At 39.7% G+C, this 27,647-nt stretch overlaps 2 protein-coding genes across 4 annotated transcripts in view; both read right to left on the bottom strand.

The window, feature by feature from the left end:
* tjp2a (tight junction protein 2a (zona occludens 2)) overlaps positions 1-10,865 on the bottom strand; it is a gene marked incomplete at its 3' end in the record, with an annotated part of 53,056 nt that extends 42,191 nt beyond the window's left edge. Inside the window, exon 1 of one of the 2 annotated variants that reach the window (XM_080017950.1) lies at positions 10,802-10,865. Of the gene's footprint in view, positions 1-4,189; positions 4,266-10,801 lie in introns of those variants that run through there. The other variant, XM_080017948.1, reaches the window with a different exon arrangement.
* Positions 10,866-16,130: 5,265 nt separating this feature from the next.
* pip5k1ba (phosphatidylinositol-4-phosphate 5-kinase, type I, beta a) overlaps positions 16,131-27,647 on the bottom strand; it is a 13,028-nt gene continuing 1,511 nt past the window's right edge. For both annotated transcript variants that reach the window (XM_080018467.1, XM_080018466.1), the window contains exons 3-14: positions 26,508-26,638; positions 26,023-26,140; positions 25,029-25,181; positions 23,407-23,703; positions 21,321-21,505; positions 20,558-20,638; positions 20,180-20,228; positions 19,588-19,672; positions 19,309-19,449; positions 17,449-17,548; positions 16,720-16,816; positions 16,131-16,354 (exon numbers count right to left, since the gene is read on the bottom strand). In XM_080018467.1, coding sequence (XP_079874593.1) covers positions 16,352-16,354; positions 16,720-16,816; positions 17,449-17,548; positions 19,309-19,449; positions 19,588-19,672; positions 20,180-20,228; positions 20,558-20,638; positions 21,321-21,505; positions 23,407-23,703; positions 25,029-25,181; positions 26,023-26,140; positions 26,508-26,638 — 1,440 coding nt within the window. In that variant the 3' untranslated portion in view covers positions 16,131-16,351. The remainder of the gene's footprint in view (positions 16,355-16,719; positions 16,817-17,448; positions 17,549-19,308; positions 19,450-19,587; positions 19,673-20,179; positions 20,229-20,557; positions 20,639-21,320; positions 21,506-23,406; positions 23,704-25,028; positions 25,182-26,022; positions 26,141-26,507; positions 26,639-27,647) is intronic.

Below are 27,647 nucleotides of genomic sequence, written 5' to 3'. Positions count from 1 at the left end.
GCCGCAGCCCGGCGAACCCCTCCCATCCCCTCCACGACGAGCTCGGGAAGGTGAGGAGCACGACTCATCCCTCCTCGGCACGCCGCAAAGAGCTTTGGACAGTCCTTTGCGCCAGGAGACGTCAGGCTCCACAACCAAGGCTTGGCCCGCACATAAGAACCTCCAGACCTGCACTGGCTGTTATTTACATGTGACTTTTAACTGCATGGACTCATGCTTCATATATTCAGTCATATCCATATATGTACATTTATAGTGATCATATTTAATGGTAGACTGCTATTGATGATCAGGGACTATTTGACAGACTGTAAATTAATTGATGACCGTATATGTTCACTCATTCAGTATTTCAGGGATCAGGCGCAGAAATCTAGTGCCGGCGGCTCAGTGGTTTATCTTTATTTTTTTTCTTATTTATATTTGTATACTAACCGTCTTGGTTTGGTTCTGGAAACCAGACCAACTCGTCCTATAACCTGCACCTCTCCTGTTTATCATCCTCGTTGCTGTCGCCGCTATCACACCTGAGTTTCCCCCCGGGCCATTCACAAAAGGTATATATTATCTTCTGTACGCCCACGGCTGCTCGTAAAGCTGGTCACCGTTTGTCTTAAAATGGGACGATGTAAATAAAGATTCGAGAAGAAGAAGAAGAATCATTCACTCACAAATTTGCATCGAGTTTTTGGCGAAGTACAGTTTTAAAAGGCACAGGAGGACAGTGTAGAATTGACACTGTTGTAAATTGTGAAAGGTTTCTCCTCTACGTCAACAACTCAAGGAGCTCTCCAATTTAAGAGTCTCCCCCCCAACCTAAAAACGTTTGAGAGATCTACTCAAGCCAACTTTAGGAGAGACCTATTTGGAGCTGCGCGGTGTGAATAATTCAGGTTGGTATTTAATGTCGGACGGGGTCTCGCTGCAGCGTCCTGCAGCGTGAAAAACCCCATCGCGTCGAAGGCCACGCCGGAGAAATGAGAATTATTTAGAGGATTGGACTTACATGAGGCCACGCCGTACGGGGTAGTGGCACTTATCTGAATTTGTATTTAGGGGGAATCTTTTCTGGGGAGCAAAAGCAAGAAGAATCGATGAAAAGAGGGCGGATGCTGCGCGTAAATATGTTTTCCGACACAACTACAACTTCTATTCTCTCCAAAATCTCCAGGCAGCAAGTTTTATATTTCCACATTTTCCATATATTTCCATTTTTTTTTATATCTTTCCATCCATTGCTTCATTATTATAATTGACAGTTTTTGTTGATGTAAGCTCTTGCTAACACTGCAAATTTCCTTCATGGATGAATAATAGTATCCATCTATCCATATCAGTTTTTAACCTCAAAATAAATAAATAATAAAATAAAAAATGTTTTTGGAGTTTCTGGCCATTTTTCACCATGTTTATTGTTATTCACTGCACTGTGCAAGCTCGCAAGGTGAAACAAACTAGAGTACAACCCTATTAAATGTGTAACAGCGGCGGTAGAAATAAAACTTTCATGCATAACTCAGGCTTGGCAGGCGGGAATGAAGTGACAGCACAGGTTAGTGGGCGAGGAGAACAAACCTCCTCGGCTCTGAATGTGGAGCAGGGGAACCACTGCACACCGGGCCAACACAAATTAAGGAAATGCATTCCAAAACCTTCAGAAAACAAAACATATACATACAAAAAAAAAAAAAAAGGTAGGTTTTTGTCTATTTAAAATAAATTGTATAATCATCTCCCCGGATAAGGAAAAAGCTTACTAAATCAAACCAGTATTTAAGCAAGTTTCCAACTTTTGTTGTTGTCTTGGCCAGTTGTCCCTTGCAAAATAGATAATGCATCTCAAAAGGGACCACTACCGTACACAGTTTTAAATAGGGGTAAAAAATAAAATAACTTTTTTTTTTTTTTTTAACACATGTGAATAGAGGAAGCCTGAAGCTGAGCTGATGATGAGTTCAAGCGGTAATCCGCCACATAAATTTGTAAGTGATATCTCATATTTCTGTTTTAGCAGGCACTTTATGAGAAACATCCATTTAATGTGTTTGCACTATCAATGCACTCCTCTATATGCCGTTCCCATTGTGGGTGGCAGGGTCCACCACGCCTTTCTTGGTCAGGAAGCAAAGATCGGCATGTGCAGGGAGTGGATAAGATAAAGCAGCGTCGTGAGTAAACTGTACATATGGACTCAGAAGATGTGAATATTTAGCCAAAAATATCCCCCCAACCTCAAGTGACCGAGATTGATTTATTCATATATACACATACACACACACACACACACACACACACACACACACACACACACACACACACACACACACACACACACACACACACACACACACACACACACACACACACACACACACACATATATATATAAATTTTAATCAACTGATTTTTATTCTGTAACTTGTCGTGTAACCAATCTTATGGATTAGACAGAATGTGACTAGGCCCCAAAACTCACAAATAAAAATCAGTTACATGAATGCAGATTTGACAAAGGCCAGAGGAGGTTAAAACATTCCAGGATATTTAAAAACCTGGGGCGTGCATCTTATCAACTTTCCTGACTTTTCTGCCACTGCACAACACCCCAAAAATAATGAAGCTCCATGTTTAAAAAGAATAGCTTCAGCATTAACTAGTATCCAAACAGCAAGGACGCCGTGAAAACGCTCACGAATGTTGACAAAATTGTCAAAGATCGCCTAAAGGTTGCTGCTCTGCGCTGGATTTACTCCCAAAAGTCACGCTCCATGTGAAAAGGGGGGCACGGAAGTGACGATTCGTGATGATTTCACAAATTAAAACAACAACCCCTTGCACTTAATGCGACGATTCATTTACCCAAAAAGTCTCGATAGATTATGGAATACAGGCCAAATGTTTTAAAGAATTAAGCCAAAGCCAAATTGTCCAACCGAGCTACGAATAAAGTGTGGCCTCGGCTGCGGGGGAGGAACCTCCTTGTGCGGACTATTAAACGGCAGATACAATAATCCATCAGGGTATATCAGTGCAAAACGGGGCTCGTAGGGATTCTACCTCCAATAAAACCATAATCTGCGGTTGCACTTTAAGTGCAGAGTCTCTGACCCAGTAACTGGCAACATGTCGGAACATGTGGTGTGCCCCGAGCCAAACGTCACGGCCGGGGCTCAGAGAGAAGGTTTTGATGCGTTCAACTGGAGGAACGTTATCTCCTGGGTTTAACCATTATTTTTATTCTTTTCAGTTTTAATCTATTTTTTTTTTCCTTCTATTTCTTATTTTTCCATTGTCTTTTATTATCTATTTTATTCCTGTAAGTCTTTTCATTCACAGTGTAAAACACCTTGAGATATAGATAGATAGACAGATAGACAGACAGACAGACAGACATATATAAAATAACCTTTGTGTTGGAAATGAGCAACATAAATAAAGCTGCCACGGTTTACAGAGGCTTCCTACTGATCCATTTAGTGTATGGAAACCAAGGCAAACCAGTTGGATTTTTAAACACGGAGTATAGAATAACTGATGTTAAACTGCTTAGGAAAACCATTACGACCCGCATAGAAAATAAATCTATTACTATGATGAAAAATGTTGTTGAACTAGTGACTGGATAATCTGTCCATGTTGTTTAAATCCTTTGAATGCTCACAAATTAATGTCGTACCTGTAGTAGCCGCGCACATGACTTTATCATTTGTTGCCGTAGCAACTTAACATTTCAATATGGACAGCACCAATACGATTTAAATATAGTTATCTGCAATAATAACTATTAGAAGGCTGTTGATTTCTTTCTTATAATGTACATATACAGATTACAATTTATCCTGTGCATAGTATCACTTCTGGTATATTTTTATTTATTTGACGATTTACATTTAGTATTTTTTGGGGGCTTTTTTTTTTTCACTTTTTATTCTATTATTGTTTTTCATTCAACATTTTTTTCAGACTGTTACGTTTTTATATGCTAATCATCTGGCGTGGAACTCATCAAACCTCACCAGAGCAAATGTCTAATATACTGTATACTGTAAATGTACCTGGAGGAACAAAGTGATTCTGATTCCAATTCTCTGTTCGGTTGAAAAATGCACATGGAGCATATCAGGACAGACGCATACACACACATACACACTTAAGACACAGACACACACACACACTCAGTCTCACTCACCCTGGAGGTCTCCAAAGTTTCCTCCCGGGAGGTAAGAGCTCTCGTTTGTTCAGGGGAACCACACCGATGGCTGCCTGCATGATGGTGATGAACTTCTTGAACTTCATCCTCTTTCAAAGCGCCAGAAGCTATTTTCCCTCCAACAGTAGCAGCATCATCATCATCCTCCTCCTTAATCTCTGCATCTACGCCTAACCTGCAGCTCCGGCATCGCTCGCTTCCCGACTTATCATCATCCCGAGATCCAGCATGAGAAAACGCTCCGACGGCTCTCTCTCTCTCTCTCTCTCTCTCCCTCTCTCTCCCTCTCTCCCTCTCCCTCTCCCTCTCTCTCTCTCTCTCTCTCCCTCTCCCTCTCCCTCTCCAATCCCTGTAAGCGGTGTTGCCGCCGCCGCGTTGTGCTGTGGCTTCAACTGGTCCCTACGGATATTGTCCTTTTGGCTTCCCCCGCCAACGGAGGGAGGAACGGAGAGCCCGAGCGCCACAGCCACAGCCACAGCCACAGCCACTACCCGGTGGTGGGCAGGTCCGGAGGGGATGACGGCGCGTCACTCTCTTACATAATTCTGGAGATTCTTTGGACATTACACTAATGAAAACGCTGCTCCTGCCGCCACGGGGGATAATTGTGGCACTAAGCCCTGACAGATCATGTATGCTCTCAGCCCCCTCCTCCCCGTAATCCATCCGTCCAGGCTTAGTCTTCTCACCATTAACACCCAGAGAGACCCGTCCTCATCAACCCCATCCCACCCACTCGCCCCTCCTCCTTCAAAGAAACCCCACACTTTTCGAGCACAGCCAGCCCACCAAGTGACTACCCTGCTCTGATCACACCCACGCACGCACACAACAACAGCAGCAACCCCCCGTTGCACAAGATTTAAGGTCTGTATCTTGTCATTTCGAGTCCCCACCCGACGGCACGCTGTCGTGTCCCGTGAGAAGTCAAATAATCTCGGCGGTCCCCTGACGAGCCGCCAGCCAATGCAAGCGGTGGAGGGGGAGGAATTATATTCTTGCAGCTTGGATGTCTGGATTACGGCTCCGGGCGGTTTGTGCCATGAGAGCTGGAGATGCCGCTGCCAGAGGACCGGGGAGGGGAGGGGGTGGGGACGGAAATCCCTTAGGACTCCAAAAAGGCCCAAAATATAATTTAAAAAAAACCAAGCGCAGCACGCGATCACTCGGCACAGAAACGGTAGATTCTATTTTTGAAAATGTTGGGTAACGACAGCACGGAAGAAGAAAGGAAGGGAGAGGACGATGTCATCCCCGGCCAAAAATGGGACGCGGAGGGCCGAAGTCGCATCCGTGCCGCGGTGAACTAAGCGGGGAGACCAGATCACCGTGACCCGCCAAAATGTTCAATCAGCAGTGTGAAAGTTTCAGTCATAATCCAGTCGGGTCGTAATCCAACTCCGCGAACTAATCTCAAAACGTGACCAACACTGATCCATCCGGGAACGGGGCGGAGGCCCGTGAGTCTGGGCGTCTGGGACACCCACGGGGGGCAGGGAAGATTCCCAGCACACTTCAAAATACACACATGGGGAAAAAAAACTAAAACTGGTCTGAAAACACATTTAAAGTTATCAGAATCGGGTTTATTTGTCGGGTACCCTTAGTGGGATACTAAGAATTTGTTTGGTGAGGTTTGGTGCGTTACAACTACCGACCAAAGTCTGAAAAAATGGAGGATAAAAATCTTAAATTAAATTATCAAAAATATACAAATATACAAAAATACAAAAACAAAAGTCAGATATTTACAGTAAATATATACAAATGTACAAAATGTGATACTATGCACGGGATAAATTGTTATGGGTAAATAAAGTATAAATTAGAGAGGGGCATGATTAGTCGACTAATCGATTAGTCGACTCAGGCAGCGACGTCGACTTCTGAGAAAGTATTCATAATTAATAAGCGAACGCATCATGAGAAACTCCACCCGGACGCAAAATAAGTGAAGCGCACAGAACAACCTGCTTGTATGAGGGAATGCTGGCGACGAGAAGGAGCCAAGAGTGGCGATATTTTACGCAATTTGTAGTAGAACGCAAGTCGTGTGGGATGAAGCCGTCTTACCACGGCTCTACTTCTGTGATCAGGAGTCACTTGCAATTTCCGTTATGTCATCTCTGGTGAGACCTGTTTTTGTTTGGTCACTGTGGCACTTGGTATAGTTGGAAAAATAAAATAATAATTCTATATAGCACCTGCTGTAGTTATATTATTTATATACTGGTAACTGTTTTTACATGTGGTTAATGGTATACTGTGTGTTGGGGGGTGGTGATGACGTCACGGCTAGTCGATTACTCGACTGAAATTCTTCTTAGTCGTCGACCACTGAAATACACGAAAATTATAAATTTATTAATAAAAGTATAAAATAAATAAAATATAAATTTGAATTATTACTATATGCTAACTACCTTGCTTACTTAATTATTACTATGTGCAAACTAACTAGCTTATGCATATTAGAGCCTTGAAAAAAAAAAAACAGGCCTAATTACATTTTTGTTTTAATAAAAGTTCCATTTCCAAATAGGGCTACTATGAATCGACTGCTGTACTTATAAATATACTTGTGTAAAAAAAAAAAAAAACAACCTTACTCTGTCTCGACGTTGTTCAGCCTGTATTATGCTTCTGCGAAGGTAAACACCTCCGCGGAGCTACAGAGAAGGGGGTTACGGGTAAGAGTAGGTCACGGAGGGGGCCCACGCCCACACCTCCCAAATCTCAGCAGCGCGTCCAACCAGCCGATTGGCTGAACTGCCCAACCTCCCGTCAGCAGGCAGGTTTCGACGCAGGAAAAAGAAAACGTAGGCGACAGGAGCGCTCGCTTGCTGATGAGGAAAACTGATCTCTATCTGCGCGTCCATATTTTTAAGTTCCAAAGCTCACTGTGGTTTACTGAAGGGGGCACCACCACATTGAATCCCTTTTTTTTTTTTTTTAAGTTATACGTGTATAAGCAAAGAAAATGTAATTGCCGGGATAGGCTAACATTCCCTAATTCCGTGGTGAACGTCCGTCTACTTTAATTGAGGGTTTCTTTTGGCTCATACCCTGATATTTACCTGATATTTACACAACGGGTTATAGTCATTGCTTTGGCACACACAGCCGTAGTAACAACCTGTATTGTAAAAAAAAGCGCAATGAATTACAAACATTGTGATATCGGACGACGACTATTGAAAAAAAGTAAGAATACTGCTTAAACTAAATTATGACACCAAAAGAGATCATCTTTCCCCTTTCTCTTTAAAGGGGACCTATTATGCTCCAAGTTAATTTAGGTGTTCGAGGTCCCCAAAACATGTTGTTTTTACTGAAAGTACAACTCAGATTCTGCATTCTAACCATTCTAACATGCCTCTAACACAACCCGTTCCAGGCCGGTCTGTTTAGTGGCTGGAGCCACCTTCCTGAGGCCCCTGGTTCTTCGAGACAATTAGGTTTGAGCTTTATCCCGGGTTCCGTTGTATTCAGTCCGTAAAACTTACACCGATTTCATCTTATCAGTCCAACAAAACCTGTTTCTGAACGATTTGGGGCGAGAAATGAGCAATGCGGTTGCTGAATCTTCACTCATATTAGATCTACAAGGCCTCATATAAAAGTTCACTCCGGGATTTTTTTGTTTTGAATGTGAATGTCTGAAAATAAAATAAATACATCTTCAATAACGATGGACTATTTCTATGGAGTTATTCCATAACTAGTCCCTTCCAAGTATCTCAACGCCTTCAACACTCTGAAATCCCGATCCTTTTTGCGTCATCGTTTTAGTTTCTATCCTGGTTTATTGGCGTTCATTCATGATGAACTAAAGTTTAAAAGGAATATGCCAATGAGTCAATACACACACACACACACACACACACACACACACACACACACACACACACACACACTTCAGTTAATCATGAATGAAGGCCTGGATCACATCCTTTAACATATTGATCACCTTGGTCAGTTTCTCTGTCAATTATAAACCAGGATAGAAAACTAAAACCATGACGCAAGAGAGAGAGAGAGATACTGTCTAGAATACTATAGTAATAATATTACACGGGGAGTAATCAAATCCTTATATATAATCCAAACAGTGTGTCAGACAGTATAGAGATCACAACCATGACATCACTGTCGTACCAACAATTCCATCAAGATGGCCATTTATCGAATAATAATCATTTGAGACAACGGATTAACGGTATTTCTTGCCGCTCCTAAAAACTTCCTTCGGGATTCGATCGGCTTGCAGGAAAGGTTTCCCGACAGCACATGAGCGGTGGTATCCCCAGAGGCCGACAAGCTCCTCGCGGCAACCTGTAAAGTGGAGTGATGCGTACGGACACATCATCGCGTGGAGGGTCTTTTATAAACAAACCCTCATGGAACGCCTCCCGTCCAATCAGACGGCCTGAGCGGGACTGGGCTCAGGGCCACACTTAATGCCTTTACATAAGCAGCGGTTTGTACCTCTGTGCCCCCCCCCCCATCACTTCCCACATGTAGTAGTATCGTAGTAGTGTATTACTACCACGCCCCCCCACCCCCGGGACGTTACGCAATGCCCATATGCAGGGCATGTTCAGACTGAGGGACACACGGCACCGCTACCAAATACCGTATGTGTGCGTGTTGACGTTTTGGGGTGTTAGAAGACGGAGGGAGAGAGGGAGAGAGAATCACAATCATCTATCACGCCTGTGGCTACAGAAGTCGCAATAAACAGCAGATGTCTTTATATACTATAGATAGGATCACCCAGGAATATGTGGCGATACTATAGATGCCGCCAGAATTAAATACTTGATACCTATCAGTAGCAGTCAACGCTGTGGTGCTGGTATTTAAAATTATTATTATATTTTTTTCAATCTGCTTTTATGGCATAGTGTGTATTTATGTATTTTCATAACATGCCTTTAATCCAAATTCCCGCTGAGCTGAAGTATGGGCAAGTTCCCCCCTACTTTATTGGTACTCATTGTGAACCTACGCACAACACTTTTACACGCAAAATTACATCATGTTATTTTCCGACTGGCCCTCATTTTAAGCATCAAATCCATGAGGTTGTCTCGTCACTTTAACGCAAGGGCCGCATATCGAAAGTCAAAGTCCCACAAGCCCTGCCCAATTTGGACGCCACTCACAAAAATCCATCACAGAAAGGCAAAGGCAGCTTACCGAAAATAAAACTGGCAGAAATATAATGTATATGTCCCAGTGAATATTGTAGCTACTATGACAAAAGACAAAAGTTGGAAGCAGACAACAGAGTTTTATCTATTTAGGATCATCTTATTTATTTCATATTCCTCCAAATGTATGTTGATCAAATGACATTTAAGAACTGTACTATACAGCCTACTGTATATACTGCAGATATATAAAATAATCTTTTTTTTTCACTACATCATTTGGATAGTGGCTTATCTGTGGTGTCCTGTGTCAGTTCAACTCTATGCAAACTGCACCCCTGTTAACCCAAGCTTTCAATTTCAATAAAGCTATTAATCTGATTTATATTTTTTTAAATGAATTGGTGCTGTGGACTATAGTGAAATGTCGTTCAAGGGACATTTGATTGAAGATAATTTGATATAATCTGCGTGGAAATAAATCAGGCGATAGAGGGAACCTGCACAGGAACACTTTCCCTCTTTAAAAATAGTTTTAATTCAGAGCCAAACCAAAAATACACAGCACCTGCCACAGCACAGCTTATATGGAATATAATACATATAGAGATGGTTAAGTTTATGTATAACGTTATAGATGGTTAAGTTTAGGTATAATGTTATAGATGGTTAAGTTTATGTATAACGTTATAGATGGTTAAGTTTAGGTATAATGTTATAGATGGTTAGATTTAGGTATAATGTTATAGGTGGTTAAGTTTATGTATAATGTTGTAGACGGTAAAGTTTATGTATAATGTTATAGACGGTAAAGTTTAGGTATAATGTTATAGAAGGTTAAGTTAAGGTATAATGTTATAGATGGTTAAGTTTGGGTATAATGTTATAGATGGTTAAGTTTATGTATAATGTTATAGATGGTTAAGTTTATGTATAATGTTATAGATGGTTAAGTTTATGTATAATGTTATAGACGGTAAAGTTTAGGTATAATGTTATAGACGGTAAAGTTTAGGTATAATGTTATAGATGCTTAAGTTTAGGTATAATGTTATAGATGCTTAAGTTTAGGTATAATGTTATAGATGGTTAAGTTTAGGTATAATGTTATAGATGCTTAAGTTTAGGTATAATGTTATAGATGCTTAAGTTTAGGTATAATGTTATAGATGCTTAAGTTTAGGTATAATGTTATAGATGGTTAAGTTTAGGTATAATGTTAAAGATGCTTAAGTTTAGGTATAATGTTATAGATGCTTAAGTTTAGGTATAAGGTTGGAGATGGTTAAGTTTAGGGTGTCGTCCATCTTGTCCATGGGTCCTACAGCACAGACCCTCCTCCTCCTCCTCCTCCTCCTCCAGCAGGAACATGCTAACCCTTCCACAAGTCATAACAACGAGCGCTTTCGACGTTTGACGAACGGCAAATACTCACCAGGTGAGAGCCTAGAGGTTCTTATTTCTTTCCTCCTTCCCTCCGTTAATTAATCGCGTTGTTGTGATGTAAAAACAAACAAACAGAAGCTACAGCTAAAGACACGGCGCCCTCTCAAAAGCTCCCCACCCTTCCCTCTGCTTCTCCTTCTCGGCTTCCACCCCCCGGAAAAAAACTCCTGATTTCCGGGTTTTGGCAGGTGGGGGCGTGGCTTCGGGGCCGCAGGTGCGTGGCGGAGTGGCCGCCATGTTGTCCCACGTGACGCGCCTGTGGCGTCCGGGGCGTGTTGACACTTTTGGTCGAAACCAAAGTGAAAAATGCCCCCACCCTTTCTTTCCTCCTTTCCTCCTTTCCTTTTTTCTTTCCTTCCTTCTTTCCTTCTTTCTTTCCTTCTTTCTTTCCTTCTTTCTTTCTTTCCTTTTTTCCTTCTTTCTTTCCTTCTTTCTTTCCTTCTTTCTTTCTTTCTGTCTTTCTTTCTTTCTTTCCTTCTTTCTTTCTTTCTTTCTGTCTTTCTTTCTTTCCTTCTTTCTTTCTTTCCTTCTTTCTTTCCTTCTTTCTTTCTTTCTGTCTTTCTTTCTTTCTTTCTTTCTTTCTTTCTTTCTTTCTTTATTTCTTTCTGTCTTTCTTTCTTTCCTTCTTTCTTTCCTTCTTTCTTTCCTTCTTTCTTTCTTTCTTTCTGTCTTTCTTTCTTTCCTTCTTTCTTTCTTTCCTTCTTTCTTTCCTTCTTTCTTTCTTTCTGTCTTTCTTTCTTTCTTTCTGTCTTTCTTTCTTTCTTTCTTTCTTTCTGTCTTTCTTTCTTTCCTTCTTTCTTTCCTTCTTTCTTTCTTTCTTTCCTTTTTTCTTTCTTTCTTTCTTCCTTTTTTTCTTTGAGTTTTTCTTTCATATTTTCTTCTTTATTTGCATGCGTTCCTATTGGGAAATGTTGAAATCCATATTATTTGTATATTTGGAATGTGCATAACAATATACTATTAACTTAAATCAAACTTACTACAATAATATTTTGCAATCTGTAGATACTTCTGATGATAATGCTTTAAATAAGGGATTTTTCGGAATGTGTTTTCTAATAAAAATGAAAAAATATATATATTTTGCGATGTAGACTAAACTAATTTACATTGAACGTGTGTTTTTATACATATAAAATTACTTAATAAATAAAAAATTAAAATAATAATAATAATTTAAATAAATAATAAATATAATAATAAATATATCATAATATATATATAATATAATATATAATAATAAATCTAGTATTTTTTTTATAAATATAAAATAAATAATTCAAATTTTCAACATCAGCTATTATTTATAATTATTTCCTCGTATCCCTTCGCCCCTGAAGGCATTTCTCTGAAAATGGCACGTTCCATTAAAAGTGTCTCAATTCCATTTCAGTATAACAATATGAATAATGATGTTGATTAAGAGAAAAAAGAAAAAAAGAAAAACAACAACACAAACACTCCATTCTTTCTCTCACCTATGGCAAACAAAGGGGTATGACTACAGTTGCCGTGGAACCGGTTTAACGTGCTCCGGACCCTTTGGCAGGCCTGAATTAGGAAGTGGTGGAGATGCCTGAATTAGGAAGCGGCGGAGAGGCCTAATGGGGTTAGAGGCCGTTACACAAAGCACATTGTTGTGTCTGGGAGGAAACCTCTGCCCAGCCAGCGTGAGGGATTTGGAGCGGAGGAAAAGCCTGCTGCTCCAGTCACGGAAACCTTTTTCGATCGCCATGCTTTGACCCCGAGCACCGGCCCCCGTGTCCCCGTGGTCCCCCTTTCAACACCCGTGGCCTTCTTCCCACTCACACTGTGCATAAAATGCACAAGTCAGGGATGTTTGAGAGAACAAGTCATATTTATGCAGGGTTTGTCATCTTTCAAAGTTGTTGTTTTGTTTTTCTCCCGTAATACTAGTATTTAAAAAAAATCAATACATTTAACATTTTTTTAACATTTTAGAAGAGCTTTTCAAAGCCTTTTGCACCGAGGTGAGCCTGAAGCACTTTAACCATTCTCCTAAAACTATATAAGATAAGACTTGATTGATTCCTGGGGGGAAATATTTGTGAAATAATACAGAATAGAGTAAAAACAAACATCAAAAACATCTTTATCCACTGTGTCTTCTGGGTCTAAAGTGCTATGTGCATTTATTATGCACATAGACCTTTATTATTATTATTATTATTATTATTATTATTATTATTATTATTATTATTATTATTATTATTATTATTATACTATTATTATGCATTTAGCCAGAATATAAACATTATAACTAATATAACACTTATATATTTTAACTTTACTCAACTCATTGTCCCAAATCCATCACTGGCTGGTGTCTAGCTCCCAACCAGAGTATTTCATTAAAACATAAATGTATATTGTCATTGAATTCATTGAGTTGGGTCGATGCAAATGTAATAAATTTGATGGCACAAAAAGCATTTATTGAAATGTTGTTCTAAAACAGTGGTATTATCTAGCGCGCCGCGGATGCAGTTTACCCTTAAACTCAATTATATAAATAGATCCATTTGTATGATTTTTAATATTAGGCTTTGACCAGACAGGACACACAAGCCATACACATGCACTTTAAATCTCAGCAGCAACACACATGAAACAATGTCTTTTAGTCTCCATGGTGACGAGGCCCGATAAGGCCTTTTATGGAAAACCGTTTGAACATTTCACCCATGAGACCAACAAGTCACTTTTTAAAAGTAACTAGTACTTATATTTTAGTTATCTGCTGGTTACTTGTAACTATTTTAGCTTTACTCGTCAAATATGGGGTACTTGTACTTATTATTATTATTCATTAACTATTTAAAACACATGTAATTGCTCCTATCTCTTTGTTAGTAATGTAAACGTATTCATTAGTGCCTGTTACCGTCGTTACTAGTAATGTTTTTTTCTTTACTAGTAATATTTAAAATTAAACTATCAACACAACAAGATGTTTTAACTCGTCATTTCTCATGATGGGTCAACATAGTTACTAGTATTAACATATAATACAAGTACTAGTATTACTATTACTAGGACTAGATGTTAAAACATGTTGACTAGTAAAACTAAAATGGTTACCAGTAACTGTTGGTATAGCAACTAGTAACTAAAATATAATTTATTAATGTTTATAAAGTTTTTCCTATGGATTAAATGTTAAAATACATTGTCATAGCCCTTCATATTGCGCCCTCCTGTGACCAAAGATAGTACTACAAAGACATTTCATTTCTTTAATGCATTGTTTTTGTTTTTAGGAAGAAAAAAATACAATACTATTGATTTAACAACATAAAATATTGATTTACTGTACAAACTGTTTTATTTCTATAATACAATAGTTAACATCACATAACATCACACTGATTTTTCAATATATTTTTTAAAAGGCAAGTGTGGACAATAATAAATGGAAGACATTCAATGTGGCATTCAATGAAGTCCTTTGACAATTACTTCAAGATTGAAAACTGTCCTCAGCAGGCGTTTTCATCACAAAATCACACTAGAAATAAACAGACATGTTTTCTAATGAATCGCCGCGCAACATGTAGGAAATCGTTTTCAGAGTCATTTATGTAAGGATACAAAAAAAAAGAACAAAAGTCAGCTCATCTGGTTTAAATTCATATTCTTCATTCATCCTGCAGAGACAACTATACAACTATACGACTTTACTCCTTGTCATCATGAACTTCAACAGATTATCAGTAAAAGTTTGAATTCTTGATTCACATTTGTGCAGAACTCTCTATGGAGTTCTTATGCAACTATGAAAAAAAAACAGAGCAGGATCACACTTAATGACACAATGGCATATATATGTATATATACATATACATATATATATACACACATACACACACATATATATATATACACACACATATACATATATATACACACACGCACACACACACACACACACACACACACACACACACACACACATTTATATATATACAGTATATATATACACGTATATACATACATATAAACAGTGTATATATATACATACATACAGTATATATATATATATACATAAACGCATATGTTTTGAAATCTCTCTTCCTTCACTTAAATTAACATATTCTCCGTTCATTCTGAAAATGGCTCTATAAATATATGTCTTGAAAATAGTTAATCTCTTAAATAGCTTTTGTCTTTCAGGGATCCAGCCTCTGAGGTATGAACAGTTCGCAGGAAATCAAAACAGAAAAAAAAAAAAAAAAGAATGAATCGATATAGAACAGTTGAACTATGGAAGCGCGAAAAGCGAAGACCAAATTCGGCACCACTCCGTGGTCCAAGTAGCAGCCGGATGTAAATATTTGATATCTGAAACACGGAGCCCCATAGGATTCAATGACAAAACTGTGCAAATAGATACTAGTGACGACTGGAATAGTTACAAGTAACTAATAAATAAGTGCTAGTACCTAATACCTTTAAGACTAGTGAAACAAAAATAGTTACTAGTAACTGTTGGAATAGTAACTAGTAATTCAAATAAAAATATTAGTAACTTTTAAAAAGCGACTAGTTTGGGTCTATGGATGAAATGTCAGAAGGGCTTTGCCGGGCTGCATCGCTCCCCTCACACTACATTTATTGCACATCGCAGGAGAAGTGTTTTTTTTTTTTTTTTTTTTTTTTTTAAACGGGTTGTAACCATGACGACCCGAAGCATAGAGAGTGCTCTGTGTGGCCGGGCAGTTTTCAGAGGCGGGAGGCCGTCATCTTCCCGAGGCACGGTGGCGACAGCGCTCGCAGTCCCCGCAGTCTCACTGGAACGCAGAGAGGGTCGTCCGTCACCGTCACACCGTCTTTAACGTTTTTGCAGACGAGAAGTGGGACGGTGGCGGCGAATCTGTGTGGACTTGGTGTGCGACGCTGCCTGGACACAGGTTTGGTCATCTCCACCATGACTGTTTGTGTATGTTCACATGAACTTATTTTATTTAAGTCCTAACATGATGTACAGGCACGCACACACATACACAGACACACACACACGCACACACACACACACACACACACACACACAGACACACATATACGTATAAACACACACACACACACACACACACACACACACACAGATATACGTATAAACACACACACACACACACACACACACACACACACACACGTATAAACACACACACACACACACACACACAAACACACACACACACACACACACATATACGTATAAACACACACACACACACACACACACACACACACACACACACACACACACACACACACACACACATTACATTGAAATGCTCGACTTAGTAGAGGAAAGACAACGGTGAGGATGTCTTCTAATTTAGTCGGGGAAGTGAATGCGGAAGCTTTGAGGCGCGAGGCAAAGCCAGATGTGACTCAATCTGCTCAACCTGGACACATCTGGACACATCTGGATCCCAGACCCCACCCGACCTGGGGGCCCCTGGCCAGGTTGTCTTCTTCGAGGGGGGGGGGAAACTGGCTGTTCGTACCTTTTTCACTGTTTGAAATAAAATTGCGTGGATTTATTAAGCAGTGTGATTTAATAAAAGGATATGTTTCATTTTGTAAAGTTTATTAATAAATATATTTTGACTGTGTGGCGGGCCCTAGATATTCCCACTTTTCATTTTTGTAATTTTATATTTTTAATTCTATTGTTTGTTATTCTTACCGCCCATTGTTTTGATGTGAGCTGATGAATAAAGTATGTATGTATGCCTGTCTGTCTATCTCAGTGTTACATTTATAATACTACATTATACAGATGAATTCTCATCATATTACACAGTGAACTAACATAGACCAGGATTTGTAAAACAATATAAAACACGACGGCTGCAGACTGTGGAGCCGTTCTCCTACCAAGTAGACGTCGAACTCTGAATCCGACGCGCTCCTGCTGAGAGGCGTCATGGCGTCGTCCAGAGCGATGGTGGCGCTGGAGTCACGCCGTTCCTCGCTGGGGACAAACCGAGGCGTCATTTACTGGATATGTTTTTGGCTTTGTCTCTTTTGGCTATTTTTGTACATTTGGCTATTCTTGTTTTATTTTATCTGACCACTATTCTTTTTCTCATGCCAACCGTCTGTTCAGTGATGGATCAATCTTTGCCGCAACAAATTCCTGGGATGTGAAAATGTACTTTGCTAAATAAACATTTTCTGATTATGATCATGTTCAATAGCATCTAGAAATATTTTAACCAGTAAAAACTGCATAAGTGAGTAATAAAAATGATAATAAAAAAAAAACAACATTTAAACTTGGTTACTTGTTTATGAAAAAAAAATTGTGTTTTAAATTATAAAATAAGAAAATGAGGATCACAGCAGTTGTTGGAAAAAAAAAGTTTGTTTGCTCTTTTGTCAAACTTCCCCAATAGACTCCATTTGAAAAAATAAATGCTTAAAAAACATGAATTTCATTTTTTTTTTCTATTTATTTTACGATATAATTGAAATTAATTGAACTGTAACAAATCGGATTTGCGCCGTGATAAATTGGATTGATAAAATAATAAAAAAGGAAAACATATATATATATATATGACAAATGTGAATTGAAAATCGTGAGTTACAGTTATGAATTACCAGTTTTCCTCCTCATCTTTCTCGTTGGAATCACGAGAAAGGGTGTGCGTGGATTCGCTGAACTTGGGCACCAGGTCTGGATGCTTTGAGGAACTAAAACCTGCTGGAGGAAGAAGGAACCGCACAGTGTTTGATGTTGCGAGGTGATGTGTTTTCATCTGAACGTTTCCCCTCATATTGCGGCACGAGCTTCCACGCCCTGTCAACGGCACACTACGCACGTGTTTGACATTACTTCTGCTTTGCGTCCTCCACCTGGTGCAGCCTGACTCATATTGTGTGATTTTTTTTTTTTAAATGTTAACCTTTTTACTGTAATCGACCAGTTTTTTTTAATTAAATTTTTTTAGGTTTGTTGTAAACTGTGGTGTGGGGATGGTGCGGTTTGAGCAGCCACGCCCGTGCTGGGTCCATGGCATTGGTGCCCAGGATCAGAGTGGCTGTACACCTGTTGCTCGTTAGAGCAGCTGCCCAATCCGCATGAACATTCTGTTTTGCCGCTTGACATTTTCAGGTGAATTTTCCATTATCCTGCCATGTTTTATTGTGTAGAGCTAACTGTGAGTTCTATTCTATAGTTCACTCCTTTTTTTGTTTTTCCGTATTGCCAGTTTTCTTTTTCATTCTATTGTTTGTTATTATTACTGCCTATTGTTTTGATGTGAGCTGCTGGCACATTGCAATTTCCCTCCGGGGAAGAATAAAGTACCTGTCTGTCTGTCTGTCTGTCTGTCTGTCTGTCTGTCTATTAACAGATGGTCTGTATGACACACTTTAGCTACGCATGATGGTGCCTTTTAAAACATCTAACACTGGACATCTGCTTTATTCAATCTTTTTATTTTTCCCCAGACGGCTTATAATATTTTGCTGCAGTTTTTCTACAAACACAGTAACGTTTGTGACATTTGTTTTGTCCTCAGGAGCATTTGAAAATAAAAAGGAACATTTGCACAGCCACCAGTATTCAACAATAGGGCGGAAATTCTATTGTTTCAGCGCTGGTTCCCTATGCCAGTCATTCTTCAGAATTGTTTGTGCAATTTCCTGTTAGATGGTAATATTATAGCGATGTGAAACTTGGCACATGCATAAAAGTCTCTTTCAAACGGTTCACAAACAAAAAATATCCAGATTGGCCACATGGAGGCAATATAATTCTAAAAAGAAGGAACATTTTTAACATTAGATGATAATTCCTTAAGTATGATTTTCACGAAAATCGGTATGTGCAGTTTTTATTGTTTTACTGTTATTTCAGTTATATTTGTTGTTTATCATTAGGTTGGGTGTATATTGCCATCATTTTGTATTATATATATATACTGTATTTATATTTGTATTATATATTTTATTGCTTTATTATTCTATCTATCTATCTGTCGCTCTATCTGTCTGTGTGTCTGTCTGTCTGTCTGTCTGTCTGTCTATCCATCTATCTATCTATCTATCTATCTATCTGTCTGTCTGTCTGTCTATCTATTTATCTGTCTGTCTGTCAGTCTATCTGTCTGTGTGTCTGTCTGTGTGTCTGTCTGTGTGTCTGTCTATCTATCTATCTATCTATCTATCTATCTATCTATCTATCTATCTATCTATCTATCTATCTATCTATCTATCTATCTATCTATCTATCTATCTATCTATCTATCTATCTATCGAGAGAATAGCTTTTCTGGAGCCTAAATAGCTGATGCAGGGAAAGCTGAGCCTCAAAAAGCTCTCAGGTTGACCCCCAACGGCGAAATTGAAAATAGGGTTTCGGTAAAAAAATAAAAAATAAAAATAAAAAATCGCAGAGTTTTTAACTTTAGAACATTGAATCGAAGCCCCAAACTCAAACCCCACGTTTAGACGTACATTTTCCATCGAGGTTGTCCATGCTCTGGGTCTTCTTGTCGTCCTTCTGGTCATCCTTGAGCGGGGACAGGATCTCCTGAGAGGCCGACTTGGCCGCGTAGAGGGAACTCCTCTTCCTCTTCGAAGACGCGCCCCTCAGCGCTGAGGAAGAGGAGGAGGGAGGAAGGAGGAAGGAGGTGGTACAGGTACAGGTGCAGGTTGGGATTGTTAGTGACACTTAAAATGACCAAAAATATATATATATATATATATTTTTTTTTTTTTACATATGTAACTTACGGTTGATCTTTTTGAAAACAGTCGTGCCCATGAATTTCAGGAACCTGTCCGCGTAAAAGTTAGGCCTGTGAACTGACACGGTGTCCTGAAGACACAAAGCCGTCTGTCACAATTTGCATACACACTCATAATATTTACTCTTTTTTTTAATTGCATTTTGCTTGTTGGATTTTTTTTTGTCATGCAATCTTGTATATATTTATTTTTATTAGTTTATTCTTACACTGTTTTTAATTTATTTAAGGATTTCAATAATTTTTATATTCTGCTTTGGAAACGCATTTGATTGTTTGAGTTGCTTTTATCGTGATTATTTGATGTCCTTCTTTAAATGTAAAGCACTTTTAGTTATGTGTCATGCATCGAAGGTGTTATATGAAAGAAGGTTATTATTGTTATTGTTATTATTATTATTATTATTATTATTATTATTATTATTATTATTATTATTATAAAAACACCCAAAGACATTGTTTACACACATTGTTTACATAGAAACTCATGCTATATTATCACAGTACAATACAGGAATGGACCCCCCCCCACACACACACACACACACACACACACACACACACACACCATTACGTACCCCATCGTGCACGAGGGCTTTCCAGGAATGTTCCACCTTCTTGATGAACCTGAAATGATTGTAAAATCATGATAAGTTACTTACATTTTATTCCAAACATCACCAATTAAATTATTAGCAAGTATAACATTCATATTTGCAATTTCTACCTATTTTCAACTTATTTGACAAATGCAGTACAGCACAATGGCTGTTGTCTTTGGCAGAAAACAATTAGTTATGTCCTCTTAGCACAGGTAAAGAATATGAATCCACTTATAACCATAAAACACTGCACGGACAGAGGAGTGAAAACCACAGACCATAATGACCAACATGCATTTCCAACAGCAGGTGTTACGGCGTGTAATGGGCGAAGCGCCGCTCCGCTCGCAGTACCTGTACGACTGGAGGATGTCAATGATTCCCAAAAAGATGAGCAATTTCTCCTCTTTGTTTTTCGCAGGAATGCCACCCATTCTGGAAAAACGAGGCAGGGAATGTAGAAATGTATTAGTGCTTGAGTTTAAGGATCTTATTTTCATTTTTCAGGCGGCTTTGAAAAGCCTAACCCTAACCCTTAATCCTAACTCTAACCCTAATCCGAAAAAACATAGCAACACAATTTAAAATTATAAATTATGTGGAGGATATAATATCATATCACTAATAAATATCACTTGACTGGGGGATATGGTCCAAATAATAAAGCAATATTGTTTTCTTATATTTCACAGTATGAGGAAGGGATATATGAAATATTAATATAATAATAATAATAACAATAATAATAATAATAATAATAATAATAATAATAATAATAATAATAAACAAACTAACAAATAAACAAACAAATAAATAAATAAATTAATAATATATAATAATACATGAATATTTTGAAATAAATTGTCCATTCCCCTTTCATTTCCTCGGCCGGTTCTTAATGATACCGTCAAAAAGACAAAACAATAAACAATATGACAAAGGTATTGTATCAAACGACAGCATTGCAAAAGAGCCCAGGGTTGTGTTCCACAGAAAGGTCCAAATTTCCAAACCAGCCAATAACCAATAAACTTTGAAATGGAACCGTCTCAAAACACGAGCCACAACCGGTCGAGCGAGGGCAGCTCTGGAGGAGAGAGGGAGACAGTTTACTCACGTGTCGTCGTCAGCGACCGGCTCCGGGTCCTTGACGTTCCCCTGGATGGACTCCAGGGCGGTGGAGTAGAGGACCTTCTGGCCCCTCCGGCTGTCCCCGCGGCTGCCCCGCCCCAGCGCCCTCCTGTCCAGAACGTGGATCCCCAGCAGGAGGCTGTAGTCCATGATCTTGAAGCTCTCCAGGACCTGCGACCGGATCAAGAGCGTGTTTGTTAGGAGCTTGGCACGACGTGCCGGGGAACGGTATTCTGGGTAAACGTCTAAAAAAAAAACAACAATACTCTACTACTGTGAGAGAGGGATAATCTACAGCCAGCCGGTTGTTATCACCCCCCGGTTTGTCCGGGACTGTCCCAGATTCAATTCAAGCTCTGTGAGTCCCAACAGATATCTGTAAAACACTAAAATGTCCCGATTTTCAACATTCACGACCAAATTCTCTCGATTTTCAGCACAATTAAAATAATAATAATCATATAACACTTGTTTATAGAGCTTACATATATAGACCATATATATGGTACCATATATACGCATATATATATGTATATATATATATATGTAAGCACAAAATAGCACGAAGCAGCTGCACAAGGATCCCGCCGGAGAAGTGGGCGTGTCCACTCCCTCGCTGTGAATTGGGTGCTTTCAGGGCGTGTGCATGTTTGTGCGTGCCTGCGTGTGTGTGTGTTGTTGAAGGGCCAGCGCTTCCTATAGGCGACGCCGCTGCGCGTCCCCGTGCCTCTCCATTACCTCATCGAAGGAAAACAACAACAACAACAACAAAAAAAAAGCGCCGTCCATAACGGGGACGCTCTCTCGGTCACTCCCTCACGCCCGCCCCCGACTCGCCCGTCCGTGGGCTGCGTGCCGCTGTCGGCCTCCGAGCCGGCAGAACCGAGTGTTCCGCAGAGGCGGGTAATAACTCTCATGACAACCTCGATAACGTTTTCTGAAAAGGCGCCCTCGATTAGCCTTCGCCAAACAGCCGTGAAAGCTGGCTTAGCCCGCATGTAAAAAAAAAAAAAATCGAATATACAGTATGGTACAATGTGCACAGTTTAGTGTAAGCCGTAATCCCTCTGACCAAAGCCTGATGTCATGAGGTAACACCCCGAAACAAAAGAGCCTTTAACATTCTACCCGGTTACCTAACACATTAACCGGGGGCTTAAAATGTCCCCCGGGACGCCGCGCTGCGCCCGGTCCGGCGGCCTGGACCGGCCCTGGCCCGCCTCCTAAGCCCCGTCACATGAGGGGGGCGTTTTGGCCGGCGCGGCGGGTAATCCTGGACGGGGAGGCCACTGTTATTTCCCATCAATCAAAAAGTAAGCAGGCGCTAATGAGGTCGTTCATAGGGAGGGAGGGAGGGAGGGGGCAGACAGAGGTGCCTGGCTGATGGAAAGTATCTATCTATCTATCTATCTATCTATCTATCTATCTATCTATCTATCTATCTATCTATCTATCTATCTATCTATCTATCTATCTATCCATCCATCCATCTATCTATCTATCTATCTATCTATCTATCTATCCATCCATCCATCCATCTATCTATCTATCTATCTATCTATCCATCCATCCATCCATCTATCTATCTATTTATCTATCTATCTATCTATCTATCCATCCATCCATCTATCTATTTATCTATCTATCTATCCATCTATCTATCTATCTATCTCTCTATTTATCTACAGTATGTATCTATCCATCCATCCATCCATCTATCTATCTATCTATCTATCTATCTATCTATCTATCTATCTATCTATCTATCTATCTATCTATCTATCTATCTATCTATCTATCTATCTATCTATCTATCTATCTATCTATCTATCTATCTATCTATCTATCTATCTATCTATCTATCTATCTATCTATCTATCTATCTATCTATCCATCCATCCATCCATCTATCTATCTATCTATCTATCTATCTAATTATCTATCAAATTATCTATCTATATATAGCTATTTGGTTACATCCATGACATCCTATATACCAGCCCACCCCCACACCTCCCTCCCTCCCTTTACCTCCCTTCCCCTCTCTCTCTCTCCCCCCAGGGCGCGCTCACCCGGCAGTCCCTCTGCAGCGTCTTCATCAGGGCGTGGTAGGTGTCGGCGTCAAAGTGCAGGCCCTCCAGGGCCTCCTGGAAGTCCAGGTCCTTGAAGGTGGGCGAGGCCTTGGCGCGCTCCTTGCGCGAGGCGCGGCGCTTGTAGGTGGAGCCCTTCAGGTCGTACTTGTGGTGCATGGCGATGGCGCGGGGCAGCACGTTGTTCATCACCACCAGGCGGGTGGTGACGCCGCCGCACTGGATGCAGTACAGGCCGTAGAACTTGGGCAGTAGCGTCCTGGGGTTCTGGTTCAGGTTCTGGAGGTGGGAGGGAGGTTGTCCAACACACGTTTTTGTTGCTGCGTACACGTTATAGGTATAAAAAAAAAAAAACTTGGTGGGAGTTGTGAGTGGGACGCCGCGCGAAGAAACACAGAAATAACCCCGAGCCCTGAGGCTGCGCTACTCGCGTTACTGGTTCCTGTCGGGAGGCTCGGCCGGCGGCTTCGGTCGAGCGACGGCGACAGACGTCGTTACCGGAAACGGCTCCGGGCGAAAGGTGTCCGATGACTTATGTAATTTAATGATAATGTCAAGTACAGAGCGGGTACAAGGATGGAGTTTAGGAGAAACTTATGTCAAATACAGCAGGCGGCCTGACAGTAGGTCTGAAAATAGACCCATAATAGTCATGATATTATGGGATATTCTGAATTCATGCACTGAAATGTATGTACTTTCAGCGAGTGCTGTTGTGGCAAAATATCAAAAAATGACTTCTCGGTACACGGATAACATTTTTTCAGTCGTATTTCTTGTTAAACTTTATTCTTATTGTTGTTATCGTTATTGTTATTGTTATTATGATGTCGCTTTTGTTTTTACGGTTAAAAGTAAAATAAATTCAAATAAAATGTATTTATAGAGATCATTAAAGGTGGTAAGCATTAAAAACATATGCATATGTAAATGCTGTCAGGTTCATTTATTTTTACAGTTTTCAAAGATTCGAAATATTTATATGTAATTATAAATTTATATTTATTATATTATATTTATTATAAATATTTATTATAAATTAAATAGAATAAAATGAAAATCTAAGAAAATAAAAAAGGGTATAAATCTTAAGGTATAAATAACATAAAGGTATAAATATATAAAATAAAATAAAAATACTGTGTATATATACACTGTATATACACATCGTGCAATATTTGAGAGTAACTCACATAGTAAGTGAATAATTTTGGTCGTTCTTTACTTGAACTAATACAAATCTGCATTTCTGTATGTGTTAAGGAATAATTCTAACGACTACATAATCCTACAGATAATCTTGCATAAAAAAATATCATTCAATTAAAGCTTGTTTGCTGCTGGAAATATTCGAGGGACACAAGGCAGTAACCTCGCTGAAAAGAACAAAACAAAAAAAAAACTTGTTATTTAAGATTTGCATATGCCTGTGTAGCTCCTACCAGCATGTAAATTCCTAAATTCCCTCCAGTCCAGGCATGTTTGCATCAGTGTGTGTTTGTATGGGTTTGTGTGTGTGTGTGTGTGTGTTTGTGTGTGTGTGTGTGTGTGTGGGTCTGTGCGTGCATGTGTGTGCGTGTGTGTGCGTGTGTGTGTGTGCTCACCATGTAGTATCCAGGAAGCAGCTTCTGCAGGAACTCGGCCTCTTTGTGCTGAACCGTCTTGATGATGAACTGGTCGTCGCTGGTCAGGTAGAACCAGGAGCTGCTGGCCCCGGGGTTGGACAGCTCGATCAGAGGCTCGTTACAGATGGAATACTGCAACAATTACAACAGGACACAACAGAAGAGAATGAAATAAAAACCCAAAAGTCAGTATTGAGATTTTTGAACGCAAAGGGTAAATGATAAATATAAATAAATATGAAATACAAATAAATGAAAAAATATATATAAATATCAAAAAAAATATTAAGGTACTTTATAGTTTGTTAGATTTCTGACATAATCGGTCAATTTGTTAAAAATGTCTGGTGGTACAACCGTAAAAAAAGGTCATTTAAGCCACAAAATTCCAAAAATGGATTGACTTTTTTAGAAAACTGAAGTGGTTTCAAACTGAGCGTACTTTATAGAGATTCTTTCTATCCTACATGTGTCTTCATATCTAGTTTATTTTAATGATAACAGGTTTGGATACAAAAAAAATGTCACTGACCCACAAACACAGAAATATGAATATAAATATCATATATTACATAAATAAAAATATGTATCACTCAACAGAACTTCCTCTCTCCCCGTGCTAGAATGACACCAACAAAACATGATCACTGTGCTCTGATCAGAACAAGGAAACAGGGTTGGGGAATTATGATTGTACGTGCTGGTGAGTGTGTGTGTGTGTGTGCGTGTGTGTGTGTGTGTGTGTGTGTGCGTGTGTGTGTGTGTATGTGTGTGTGTGTATGTCTGTGTGTGTGTGTGTGTGTGTGTGTGTGTGTGCGTGCTTACGTTTGTGTGTGCGTGTGTGGGTGTGTCTGTGTGCGCATGCGTGTGTGTGTGTGTGTGTGTGTGTGTGTGTGTGTGTGTGTGTGTGTGTGGGCGCGTGTGTTTTACGGTTGCGTATCGTCGTCATGACGACCGGACTCCGGATGCTCACCAGATAGTCGTCTGGTTTGATGCCAAACAGTTCCCTGAAGTAGCGGAAGGCCAGGGGAGCGTAGGTTTTCAGGCGGAAGTCGGGGAAATGGTGAGCTGGAGTGAGGTTGCTCCCCTCGCTGGTGAGCCAAGCAATATAAAAAAAATTATTGTTAAAAAAATAATAATAATCACCTAAAATAAATAATAAAATTATTATAATATCAATTTGTTGTCAATTTTTGCACACTGCTTTATATTATTTTATCTATTTTATATTATTATTATTATTATTATTATTATTATTTCATTGTCATTATTAATAGTGTTATTATTATTATATTATTGTTGTTTTTTATTCACATTTTTTAAAATAATATTATATAATGATGATTATTACGCACATATTCGTATATGATCTATTCAAATCAAATCAACCGACAGACCAGAAAAGATTTTGACGCCCACTTGAACGCTCAAAATGTCAACACATTTAGGTCACCGTACCTGGGGAGGAAGACGCTCTCCACCATGGAGAAGTCCTGCATCAGAACATCTCTGTCGGGTTTGGAGCTCAGGTTGCCCACAGCGTAGCCGATGCCCAGCTGGATGGCACCTTTCAGGGCGGCCGCCGTCGGCTGCCCCGACCCCCAAAGAAAGGAGAGGGAGAATCAGTGCGATGCGGGCACGCCAAGCAGGATGTCCACGCTGGAGATAACACCGTCCACTCCACTCCGGGAGCAAGGCGTACGGGATTTTGACGGACTAGAACTGTGGTTCTCAACGCGGGGTCCAGGGACCCCCAGGGGGTCTTTCAAGGGGTCCCGGGGGGGTCCCCAGCAGAGTGACAAAAAGATGAACCGTTATTCCATTTACAAGACTGGATAAGTGAAAGTGGAAAGTGTACAATAATGGCTGTTTTGAGCTCCCTGAACATGGTATATTACAATAGGAATACTCTCAGATTATTATCGTATGGGGTCATCGTTGTCAAATGAAGGGTCCTTACTATGAAAAAGGCTGAGAATCACTGGGACAGATAGGATGGGGAAGTCAGAAATTTCTGCATTTCCATTTGATTTTGTATGATATTTTCTTTTTCTAAGATTATTTTTTTTCTAAATACCATGCATTGGATTTTTAAAGAAACCACACGTGCACTCCACTCCTGTCTTGTACCAACAATAAGATAATTTCCAGACGTTTGTTTCTATCCCAACACCGTCCTCTCTCCAGAGCAAATCAGCCGGTGGTGCCTCTGCTGAGACAGTTGGTACAATGCTGTTGCTGATGTGCTTTTTATCTACTAATCGCATGTCATGCTTCAGCTTAAGCCCCTTTCCTACTTGTGCTGAAAGCAGTAAACGTACTGGCAATGTTCCGGCGTCATGTGTGAATGGGAGTGGGAGTGGGTGTCGATGTTCCGTAAATGTCGTTCCGTAAATGTCCCCACTGTATTGTGTCGGAATGGAAGCAGTAACATTTCCGTAAAGTAGGGGTGGAGCTGAATCCAAATAACGCCCAAATAGAGGGTTTTTAAGAATATTTATTTCGTACAAATATTTAAAAAACGCTTTGTTTTCGTGGAGAAAAATAAACATTCGGAAAAATGGCGAGTACGATCCGAACCGTGGAGCTCGGCTGCAA

Source organism: Zeus faber (assembly GCF_960531495.2).
Source record: "Zeus faber genome assembly, chromosome: 17".
Lineage (NCBI taxonomy): Eukaryota > Metazoa > Chordata > Actinopteri > Zeiformes > Zeidae > Zeus > Zeus faber.
Note: the sequence above shows the minus strand (reverse complement) of the source record. Positions and strands in the feature narration are given on the sequence as shown.